The sequence below is a fragment of the Eretmochelys imbricata genome, chromosome 24 (genome assembly GCF_965152235.1).
Source record: "Eretmochelys imbricata isolate rEreImb1 chromosome 24, rEreImb1.hap1, whole genome shotgun sequence".
NCBI classification, from domain to species: domain Eukaryota; kingdom Metazoa; phylum Chordata; order Testudines; family Cheloniidae; genus Eretmochelys; species Eretmochelys imbricata.
The window spans coordinates 14,803,679-14,815,897 of NC_135595.1; the positions used below are offsets into that span (position 1 = coordinate 14,803,679).

The following is a 12,219-nucleotide window of genomic DNA, read 5'->3' on the forward strand; positions in this document are numbered from 1 at the left end:
CCAGCTCCCTCAGCCTCTCCTCATAAGTCATGTGTTCTAGACCCCTAATCATTTTTGTTGCCCTTCGCTGGACTCTTTCCAATTTATCCACATCCTTCTTGTAGTGTGGGGCCCAAAACTGGACACAGTACTCCAGATGAGGCCTCACCAATGTTGAATAGAGGGGAACGATCACGTCCCTCGATCTGCTCGCTATGCCCCTACTTATACATCCCAAAATGCCAATATGAAGATATTGAACAAAACCGGCCCCAGGACCGACCCTTGGGGCACTCCACTTTATACCGGCTGCCAACTAGACATGGAGCCATTGATCACTACCCGTTGAGCCCGACAAAATGTACACAGCAGTTCTTTAATCAGCAGCTGACAACATCTCCAATGAGAGGAGTGCCACCTTGGAAAGAAACCAGGACCCAAGGGACAGGTTCCCCCACATACTTCTTCCTGAAACCTTCTTATTCATGATTTTGCCCTTTCTTTGTTTCCTCCCTTGTGAGCCACTCCATCAGGCATTATCTTCAATAGATTATTTACCACTTCCCTCCACATCTCTGTTGTTGCTCCACAGAGGTGTGTCTTTGGTCACCTTCATTTTCCGCCTCTGCTCTCTAGGGCTCCGGTTTTTACATATGAAATTTAAGCATTCCCTAGAGATCTAAGGACTTAGGAACCCATCCATGGGGCTCGATGCGTTGCATCCGAGAGTGCTAAAGGAGTTGGTGGATGTGATTGCAGAGCCATTGGCCATTATCTTTGAAAACTCATGGCGATCCGGGGAAGTCCCGGACAACTGGAAAAAGGCTAATGTAGTGCCCATCTTTAAAAAAGGGAAGAAGGAGGATCCTGGGAACTACAGGCCAGTCAGCCTCACCTCAGTCCCTGGAAAAATCATGGAGCAGATCCTCAAGGAATCAATTCTGAAGCACTTAGAGGAGAGGAAAGTGATCAGGAACAGTCAGCATGGATTCACCAAGGGCAAGTCATGCCTGACTAATCTAATTGCCTTCTATGACGAGATAACTGGCTCTGTGGATGAGGGGAAAGTGGCGGACATGTTGTTCCTTGACTTTAGCAAAGCTTTTGACATGGTCTCCCACAGTATTCTTGCCAGCAAGTTAAAGTATGGGCTGGATGAATGGACGATAAGGTGGATAGAAAGTTGGCTAGACTGTCGGGCTCAACGGGTAGTGATCAATGGCTCCATGTCTAGTTGGCAGCCGGTATCAAGTGGAGTGCCCCAAGGGTCGGTCCTGGGGCCGGTTTTGTTCAATATCTTCATAAATGATCTGGAGGGTGGTGTAGACTGCACCTTCATCAAGTTTGCAGATGACACAAAACTGGGAGGAGAGGTAGATACGCTGGAGGGGAGGGATAGGATACAGAGGGCCCTAGACAAATTAGAGGATTGGGCCAAAAGAAATCTGATGAGGTTCAACAAGGACAAGTGCAGAGTCCTGCACTTAGGATGGAAGAATCCCGTGCACCGCTACAGACTAGAGACCGAATGGCTCGGCAGCAGTTCTGCAGAAAAGGACCTAGGGGTTACAGTGGACGAGAAGCTGGATATGAGTCAACAGTGTGCCCTTCTTACCAAGAAGGCCAATGGCATTTTGGGATGTATATGTAGGGGCATTGCCAGTAGATCGAGGGACGTGATCATTCCCCTCTATTCGACATTGGTGAGGCCTCATCTGGAGTACTGTGTCCAGTTTTGGGCCCCACACTACAAGAAGGATGTGGAAAAATTGGAAAAAGTCCAGCGGAGGGCAACAAAAAAGATTAGGGGACTGGAACACATGACTTATGAGGAGAAGCTGAGGGAACTGGGATTGTTTAGTCTGCAGAAGAGAAGAATGAGGAGGGATTTGATAGCTGCTTTCAACTACCTGAAAGGGGGTTCCAAAGAGGATGGATCTAGACTGTTCTCAGTGGTAGCAGATGACAGAACGAGGAGTAATGGTCTCAAGTTGCAGTGGGGGAGGTTTAGGTTGGCTATTAGGAAAAACTTTTTCACTAGGAGGGTGGTGAAACACTGGAATGCATTACCTAGGGAGGTGGTGGAATCTCCTTCCTTAGATATTTTTAAGGTCAGGCTTGACAAAGCCCTGGCTGGGATGATTTAGTTGGGGATTGGTCCTGCTTTGAGCAGGGGGTTGGACTAGATGACCTCCTGAGGTCCCTTCCAACCCTGATATTCTATGATTCTATTATTCTGTGATCAACTGTCGATGGGATTTCAGCCCGCTCTGTGCCTAAATTGGTTTGGAAAATGAGATTTAGGCTCCTAAAAAAGTTAGGTGTTGCAAATATGGGTCAAGATGACTATACGAATGCCTGTCACCAAGGCCTCAGAGCACTGCCATGGTGTCTGAGAAAATAGGCACATCCTTGGGTGATATCCTCTGCTCCCATGGTCTTTCCTGTCCCTGCTGTGTTGATGACTCTTGTGTCTACTTCTACCACATCCCTCAAAAGCTGCAGGCTTAAATGAAAACAGCTTAAGAAGTGCTCCTGTCTCCAACAACCAGATACCCAGTTCCCAATGGGATGCAAACCCCAAATAAATGCTTTTTACTCTGTATAAATCTTATACAGGGTAAACTCATAAATTGTTCACCCTCTATAACACTGATAGAGAGATATGCACAGCTGTTTGCTCCCCCAGGTATTAATACTTGCTCTGGGTAAATCAATACGTAAAAAGTGATTTTATTAAATATAAAGAGTAGGATTTAAGAGGCTCCAAGTAATGACAGACAGAACAAAGTGAATTACCAAGCAAAATAAAATAAAGCACACAAGCTTAAGGATAATACAGTAAGAAAACTGAATACAGATAAAATCTCACCCTCAGAGATGTTCCAAGCCTCTTTTACAGACTAGACTTCCTCCTACTCTGGGTCCAGCAATCACTCACACCCCTGTAGTTACTGTCCTTTGTTCCAGTTCTTTCAGGCATCTCTTTGGGGTGGAGAGGCTATCTTTTGTGCCAGCTGAAGACAAAATGGAGGGGTTTCCCAAGGGCTTATATAGTCTCTTTCTTGTGGGTGGAAACCCCTCTCTCTCCCTGTGTAGAATCACAGCTACAAGATGGAGATTTGGAGTTACATGGGCAAGTCACATGTCCATGCATGACTCAATTCTCTACAGGAACGTTCCCAGGAAAACTCAAATGTGGACTAGCATCTATTGAGGTCCATTGCTAGCCAAGTACTTCCATTTATTTGAATAACTTTAGTTAGTGTTAGTGTTATTCCTTCACACTATGTTGACCAAATCTGCCTTAGGTACTTTCTACAGGAAACACTTTAAATACAAGCATAGAGCCAATGCTCATAACTTCAGATATAAAAAAGAAACATGCATACAAATAGGATGAATACATGCAGTAGAACATAACTTTTGGAAAGATATGTTACATGGCATATCTAGCATAAAACATTCCAGTTATGTCATATTTACACTTATAAGCATATTTCCATAAAGCATTATGGGGTGCAATGTCACAGGTCCCTCAATGCCTACTGGCCAAGATAGTCAGGGACTCAACCCTGTGCTCTGGGTGTCCCTAAACCTCTGACTGCCAGAAGCTGGGATTGAATGACAGGGGTTGGATCACTCAGTAAATTGCCCTGTTCTGTTTACTCTCTCTGAAGCATCTGGCACCAGCTAGTCAGAAGAGAGGATACTGGGCTAGAGGGACCACTGATCTAACCCAGTATGGCTGTTCTTATGTCTAGTCCTATCTGATGAATTTCTATGAGTTTTAGCCAATTTGTGATATCACGTGGAAAGTGGCAAGGCAAAATCTATGGCTCTGGGTGAGCTTTGCTTTAAGATTTGTGTTCATTGCTAGTTCCAGTTGCTTCATCACAAAACTCAGGAGGGATAAATGACATGAAAAGGCTGAGCTTCATGCAGAGATAATTTATGTGGAAAGATGTACAAATATCTGTGATATTGTTGAATACTCACTCCATAGCATGAATATCCAGGCCCAGAGGTGCAGGATGATATTTGCGAACCCCATGACTAAAAACAGAATGAAAATACATCAGAAATTAATTAAGAACACAGCTACGTTTTGTGTACCGTTGGGAAATGTGAACAGACGCTTCCAGGCCTGTGCATTATATACAAAGAGTGCAGCCTTGTGACTCTCTGAGTGAGTAAATCTTTCACCGGCTCGTTCATAACTATAACATTCTAATCACAGAAGTTGGTTGGAAAAAAATCATCAAATACATAAACATTTGGAATTTAAAAATAATTTTAACCAGCTCCACCAATAATGTTAGTTAAATGTATTTGTTACCTATCTGTAACCACTGAAGTAACTTAACAAAGATTTTGGTGGGAATTACCTTAGGTTTTTTTTAAAGCAATTAATTTAGAACACAAACACATTTTGTGTCACATTTGTGAAATGTTGACAGAAGTGTTCTGACAAGTATATCACACAGCAATAGTGTAGGTTAGTGGTGTAGGGGAGAGACCTCAACACTGAGGTACAAACAGATATTCATAAAATTCTTATAACTGTTTTCTTAGATTGTTTGCACCTTTACCGAATATTAAGTTACATCTACAAGTACTTTATAGTCAAGGCACTTATAACAATACCATACTATATTTAGGGGGCTCAACCCCCTGCTCCTCCTTTCCCCTGGGGCCCCGCTGCCCTGATCCACCTCTTCCCCCGGGGATCCACCACCTACTCCTCCTTTCCCCCGGGGCCCTGCCGCCCTGCTCCTCCATTCCCCTGGGGCCCCACCTCCCTGCTCCTCCTTTCCCCCCAGGACCCCACCTCCCTGCTCCACCTCTTCTCCTGGAGCTCAACCCCATGCTCTTCCTTCCCTCCCGGGGCCTCACCGCCCTGCTCCTCCTCTTCCCCCGGGGCTCCACCCCCTGCTCCTCCTCTTCCCCCGGGGCTCCACCCCCTGCTCCTCCTTTCACCCCGGGGCCCTGCCACCCTGATCCTCCTCTTCCCCATGAGGCCCCACCTGTTGGCCAGTCTGAAAGCTGGAGCCCAGTGACTATATTCCCCCACCGTCCCCCTGTATGGAGCTGGCCAAGCCACTGGCCCAAGCCCCTCTCCCCACCTTGGAGCTAGCCCGAGCCCCTCTTGCCCCCATGGAGCTGGCCCGAGCTCCTTTCCCCCCACACACACACAGAGCTGACCCGATCCCTTCTTCCCCTCCATGGAGCTGGCCCAAGTCCCTCTCCCCCACAACATAGAGCTGGCCTGAGAGCCTCTTCCCTTGCCCATGCAGAGCTGCCCCAAGCCCCCCTCTGCCCCCGCATGGGACTGACCAAGGCCCAGCTGCTTGCCCAAGCCCCAGGCCCATCCCCTGCTCACCCCACCACCCCCTTTGGCAAAACTGGGCATTTGTCCCATTTGCTCTTGCCAACTGATGATCAATTGGCAAGAGCAAATGGGACAAATGCCCAGTTTGCCCAAAAAAGTTCAGGATATCTGGGGAAGGACTTAAAAAAGGGACTGTTCCGGCCAAAACCAGATGCATAGTCACTCTAGGCTGTCGTAAGAGCCACCCTGGGAGCCCGCAGCTTTGGGGAGCCCCGGACCCACCATCTGCCCTGTGGGGGGGTGTTCAAGAGCAGCCCTCGGCCCATGTCCCTGCCCTCCAGTGTGCCACCCAGGGCAAGTGGAGGGTCCCAGACTCTCCAGGGTGGCCCGGCTTCCAGCCAGGCCAGGGGGCGGGGCTTTGGGGGGTAAGGGATGGACAAGGAGTAGGGCGTCCTGGTGTGGGGGTGGAGTGGGGGGCCCAAATGTTCTTTGCACCCAGGGCCCCAATAAATCTTAGTCCACCTCTGGGTACACCACTGGTTGTGATAGGCATGTGTAGGATCCATGAAAATTGAAAGGTGTGTTGTGCGGGGTCTTGATCATTTGAGCCCTGCACAGATACAAAAATGTGGATTGCATCCACCAGGATCAGCCCACAATCTGACCAGCTATCTGCTAGCTGTCTTTTACCTGTATGCGCATCCACACCTGCAGCAGCAAGCCATCTCACAAGGGCAAGTGATGTGGGGAGAGGAGGGAAGGGAGCGAGTGGGGGGGTGGAGTCTTGCAGGGCAGAGGCAGCATGAGGATTGGGGGTAAGGGGCAGTGCAGGGTCAAGGTCTTGAGGAGAAGGGGCAGCGTGGAGGGGGAATTGGGGGGAAGGGGTGTTACATCATGTGCTGCTCCCACGGGCTTGCAAGCAAAGGCACATGGCAGCAGCAGTGCGTGTTGCATCACAGTGGGGCAGAGGGGTGGGATGCCAGGGCCCTGCCCACTCCAATCCCCATGTCCGGGGGCAGGCCCTACTGCCCAGGAGCTGGCGGGCCAGACCCGGGACTGGGAGTGCGGCCAGTGCTGCCAGCCGGGCCATGGTGGGGATGCTGGTGCTGCCCGAGGGCCTGAACTGCTGGACAGGAAGTAGTGCGGCAAACGGATGCTGGACAGCCCCAACTCTGACCTGCCGCCCAGCCCCAGCCACTGGCTGCTGCTGCTGGCCCTAAGCATACTGCACCCCCACCAGGCTGCCCGAGCTGGACGCTGCGAGCCAGGCACTGCTGGTCAGTAGAGCCCTGCACAGTGCTATATGCATCCAATATATATTGCTGGTGAGTAGAGTCCTGCACTTAGGATGGAAGAATCCCATGCACTACTACAGAATAGGGACTGAGCGGCTAGGCAGCAGCTCTGCAGAAAAGGACCTAGGGGTTACAGTGGACGAGAAGCTGGATATGAGTCAACAGTGTGCCCTTGTTGCCAAGAAGGCTAACGGCATTTGGGGCTGTATAAGTAGGAGCATTGTCAACAGATCAAGGGATGTGATTATTCCCCTTTATTCGGCACTGGTGAGGCCACATCTGGAGTACTGTGTCCAGTTTTGGGCCCCACACTACAAGAAGGATGTGGAAAAACTGGAAAGAGTCCAGCGATGGGCAACAAAAATGATTAGGGGGCTGGAGCACATGACTTATGAGGAGAGGCTGAGGATTGTTTAGTCTGCAGAAGAGAAGAATGAGGGGAGATTTGATAGCTGCTTTCAACTACCTGAAAGGGGGGTTCCAAAGAGGATGGCTCTAGACTGTTCTCAGTGGTAGCAGATGACAGAACAAGGAGTAATGGTCTCAAGTTGCAGTAGGGGAAGTTTAGGTTGGATATTAGGGAAAAAAATTTCACTAGGAGGGTGGTGAAGCACTGGAATGCGTTACCTAGGGCGGTGGTGGAATCTCCTTCCTTAGAGATTTTTAAGGTCAGGATTTAGTTGGGGTTGGTCCTGCTTTGAGCAGTGGGTGGGACTAGATGACCTCCTGAGGTCCCTTCCAGCCCTGAGATTCTATGATTCTATCATCCACTATCCACAAAAATGGTCCGTGGCTATCCACACCCACTGCAGACTACGTGGCTCTGGGGAGAAGGATAAAGATCTTTGAGGTGCAAGTCGTGTTCTCGTCCATCCTCCCTGTTAAAGGAAAAGGCCCAGGTAGGGACTGTCAAATTGTGGAAGTGAACGCATGGCTACGGAGGTGATGTCAGAGAGAGGGCTTTGGATTCTTCGACCATGGATGTTGTTCAGGGAAGAAGGATTGCTAGGGCAGAGATGGGATCCACTTAACGAAGAGAGGGAAGAGCATCTTCGCAGGCAGGCTGGCTAACCTTGTGAGCAGGGCTTTAAACTAGGTTCACTGGAGAATGGTGACCTAAACCCAGAGGTAAGTGGGGGAGTGGGATACCAGGAGGAAACACAAGGAGGAGGGTACAAGATGGAAAGCCTCCTGATTCATACTGAGAGAGAAGGGCAATAGGTGAGTTATCTTAGGTGGATGTACACAAAGGCAAGAAGCCTGGGAAACAAGCAGGAAGAATTGGAAGTCCTGGCACAATCAAGGAACTATGACATAATTAGATTACCAGAAACTTGGTGGGGCAGTTCACATGACTGGAGCACTGTCATGGATGGGTATAAACTGTTCAGGAAGGACAGGTACAGGAAGAAAGGTGGAGGAGTTGCACTGTATGTAAGAGAACAGTATGATTGCTCAGAGCTCCAGTTTGAAACTGGAGAAAAGCCTGTTGACAATCTTTGGGTTAAGTTTAGAGGCGAGAACAACAAGGGTGATGTTGTGGTGGGCATGTGCTATAGACCACGGGATCAGAAGGATGAGGTAGACGAGGCTTTCTTCGGACAACTAACTGAAGTTTCCAGATCACAGGCCCTAGTATTAATGGGGGACTTCAATCACCATGACATCTGCTGGGAGAGCAATACAGCAATGCACAGATGTCCCAACACTCTCTGAAAACATCCTGGATTAACTTCCTGGTACAAGTGCTGGAGCAACCGACTAGGGGCCATGCTCCTCTTGACCTGCTGCTTACAAACAGGGAAGAAATGGTAGGGGAAGTAGAAGTGAGTGGCAACCTAGGCAGCAGTGACCATGAGTTCAGGATCCTCACAAAAGAAAGAAAGGAGAGTAGCAAAATACAGTCCCTGGACTTCAGAAAAGGAAACTTAGACTCCCTTAGGGAACTGATGGGAAGGATCCCCTGGGAAGCTAATATGAGGGGGCAAGGAGTCCAGGAAAGCTGGCTGTATTTTAAAGAAGCCTTATTGAGGGTGCGGGAACAAACCATCCCGAAGTGCAGAAAGAATAGCAAATAAGGCAGACGACCAGCTTGGCTTAACAGTGAAATCTTCAGTAAGCTTAAACTCAAAAAGGAAGCTTACAAGAAGTGGACATTTGGACAGATGACTAGGGAGGAGTATAAAGATATTGCTCGAACATGCAGGAGTGTAATCAGGACAGCCAAGGCAAAATTGGAGTTGCAGCTAGCAAAGGATGTGATGGGTAACACAAAGGGTTTCTACAGGTATGTTAGCAACAAGAAGAAGGTCAGGGAAAGTGTGGGACCCTTACTGAACCCTAACCCTAACAGTCACCCTTACTGAATGGGGGAGGCAACATAGTGACAGAAGCTGTGGAAAAAGCTGAAGTACAGATAAGGTCAGCTCCCAGACTGCTGCACTGGGCAACACAGTATGGGGAGGAGGTGAGCAGCCCTCAGTAGTGAAAGAGTGTGGTTAAGAACTATTAAGAACTACAGAACTATTAAGTATTAATAGTTAATAAACTATTAATATTAACTACTATTAAGAACTATTTAGAAAAGCTGGACGTGCACAAGTCCATGGGTCCAGATCTAACGCATCCAAGGGTGCTGAGGGAGTTGGTCGATGTGATTGCAGAACCATTGGCCATTATCTTTGAAAATTTGTGGCGATTGGGGGAGATCCCGGATGATTGGGAAAAGGCAAATATAGTGCCCATATTTTAAAAAGGGAAGAAAAAGATCCTGGAGAACTACAGATGGGTCAGCCTCACTTCAGTCCCCGGCAAAATCATGGAGCAGGTCCTCAAGGAATACATTATGAAGCACTTGGAGGAGAGGAAGGTGATCAGGAACAGTCAACATGGATTCACCAAGGGCAAGACATGCCTGACCAACTTTATTGCCTTCTGTGATGAGATAACTGGCTCTGTGGATATGGGGAAAACAGTGGATGTGATATATCTTGACTTTAGCAAAACTTTTGATACGGTCTACCAAAGTATTCTTGCCAGGAAGTTAAAAAAGTATGCATTTGATGAATGGACTACAAGGTGGATTGAAAGCTGTCTAGCTTGTTGGAATCAATGGGTAGTGATCAACTGCTCGATGTCTAGCTGGTAGCCATATCAAGTGAAGTGCCCCAGGGGTTGGTCCTGGGGCCGGTTTTGTTCAACATCTTTATCAATGATCCGGATGATGGGATAGATTGTACCCTGAGCAAGTTCGCAGATGACACTAAGCTGCGGGGAGAGGTAGATATGCTGGAAGGTTGGGATAGGGTCCAGACTGACCTAGACAAATTGGAGGATTGGGCCAAAAGAAAACTGATGAGGTTCAACAAGGACAAGTGCAGAGTCCTGTACTTAGGAAGGAAGACTCCCATGCACCGCTAGAGGTTGGGGACCAACTGGCTAAGCAGCAGTTCTGCAGAAAAGGACTGGGGATTACAGTGGACGAGAAGCTGGATATGAGTCAGCAGTGTGCCCTTCTTACCAAGAAGGCCAACGGCATTTTGGGCTGTATTAGTAGGAGCAATGCCAGCAGATCGAGGGAAGTGATTATTCTCCTCTATTCGGCACTGGTGAGGCCACACCTGGAGTATTGTGTCCAGTTTTCGTCCCCCCACTACAGAAGCGATGTGGACAAATTGGAGAGAGTCCAGTGGAGGGCAATGAAAATGATTAGGGGGCTGGGACACATGATTTACGAGGAGAGGCTGAGGGAACTGGGGTTATTAAGTGTGCAAAAGAGAAGAATGAGGGGGAATTTGATAGCAGCCTTCAACTACCTGAAGCAGGGGTCCAAAGAGGATAGAGCTAGACTGTTCTCAGTGGTAACAGATGACATAATGAGGAGTAATGGTCTCAAGTTGCAGTGGGGGAGGTCTAGGTTAGATATTAGGAAACACTATTTCATTAGGAGGGGTGGTGAAGCACTGGAATGGGTTACCTGGGGAGGTAGTGGAATCTCCATCCTTAGAGGTTTTTAGGGCCCACCTTGACAAAGCCCTGACTGGGATAATTTAACTGGTGTTGGTCCTGCTTTGAGCAGGGGATTGGACTAGATGACCTCCTGAGGTCCCTTCTAACCCTACTATTCTATGATTCTATGATATCCACGGATTTTCAGGGCTCTATTGATCATTGTAGTAGTGGAGATATGTCTGCAGGTTTGGCACTTGTTATTCTGGCAGGGGCTGGTTCCACGTTGAGTTGGAGTATCCAGCTCCATAGGAAGTTTGCTTCTGATGATGAGCTGGACAAGGCTGGGGAGTTGGTTGAAGGCCAGAAGAGGCCATTCACGAAAGATTTCTCCCAACTAAGCTCTCAGGCCTTGTCCTCAAAGCAAACCCGCACAACGTCTTCAAAAAGTGAGCCTGGGGGTTTAAATCCATAACTGTGCTTGACACTCAGCAGAGACACTGGTTTTATGGCTCATTACAACAATTTGTAACTTACTAACCCTCCTTTGTCCCATGCCTGCCAGGTGGTAATTGTCTACTTGATTTCAAGTGGTTTCTTGCAGCACATGTTAACGCCTTACACTTATCCATCTCTCCCTCTTTGTATTTAGCTTGGATACCCTGATTATCTTTCCTGTGAGGCTTGTCCCTTCCAGCAACAGAAGTTGGTCCCATAAAAGATATCACCTCACCTACCATGCCTCTGTCTAGCTGAGTGACAGCCAATGCATCTAGGAAAACTTTGGGAATGCTGGTCGTGGGATGCTTTCAGGCAGCTGCTCTTGTTACACAGCGGGTATGAGAGTTATATTAATCACTGGGAGACCCTTAGCTTTCAGAAAAACTATAAAATAATGCCTGGGTCTGTTGGTAGCTCCCATTTATTCCCCCTTCCAATGTAACAAGGGGACACCCTTGAAATCAAATAGCAACAGACTGATGCGTGATAAAAGGAAAGACATTTTTTTCATGGTTATTGAGAGGAAGGATGCTCCAGTGCTTAGGGTATTAGCCTGGGTCTTAGTAGACTCATGTACTAGCCCTGCCACAGACTTTCTCTGTGACCTTAGGCAAGTCACTTAGGATATGTCCACACAGCAACTGAGAGATGTAACTCCCGGAACTGATAGACGTACACACACTAGCTCTGCTAAAATAGCAGCATGGCCACGGTGGGTGCTGGAATGGGCTAGCTGCCAGAGTACTGACCGGGGGGGGGTTGGGCAGGATCGGACGTGGGCAGCTAGACCATGACCACACCGCTATTTTTGGCATGCTGGGTTGTCAAGGTTCCTTCCCCACTCTGAACTCTAGGGTACAGATGTGGAGACTTGCATGAAAGACCCCCTAAGCTTATTCTTACCAGCTTAGGTTAAAAACTTCCCCAAGGTACAAACTTTGTCTTGTCCTTGAACCGTATGCTGCCACCACCAAGCATGTTAAACAAAGAACAGGGAAAGAGACCCCTTGGAGAAGTCTTCCCCCAAAATATCCCCCCAAGCCCTACACCCCCTTTCCTGGGGAAGGCTTGATAAAAATCCTCACCAATTTGTACAGGTGAACACAGACCCAAATCCTTGGATCTTAAGAACAATGAAAAATCAATCTGGTTCTTAGAAGAAGA

General features: G+C 48.2%; 1 protein-coding gene across 1 annotated transcript in view; it reads right to left on the bottom strand.

Moving 5' to 3' along the window:
- Positions 1 to 595, bottom strand: part of LOC144279948 (IgGFc-binding protein-like) — a 90,567-nt gene extending 89,972 nt beyond the window's left edge. Inside the window, exon 1 of the mRNA XM_077841653.1 lies at positions 538 to 595. Within this exon, the coding sequence (XP_077697779.1) occupies positions 538 to 595 (58 nt within the window). The remainder of the gene's footprint in view (positions 1 to 537) is intronic.
- Positions 596 to 12,219: the final 11,624 nt, after the last annotated feature.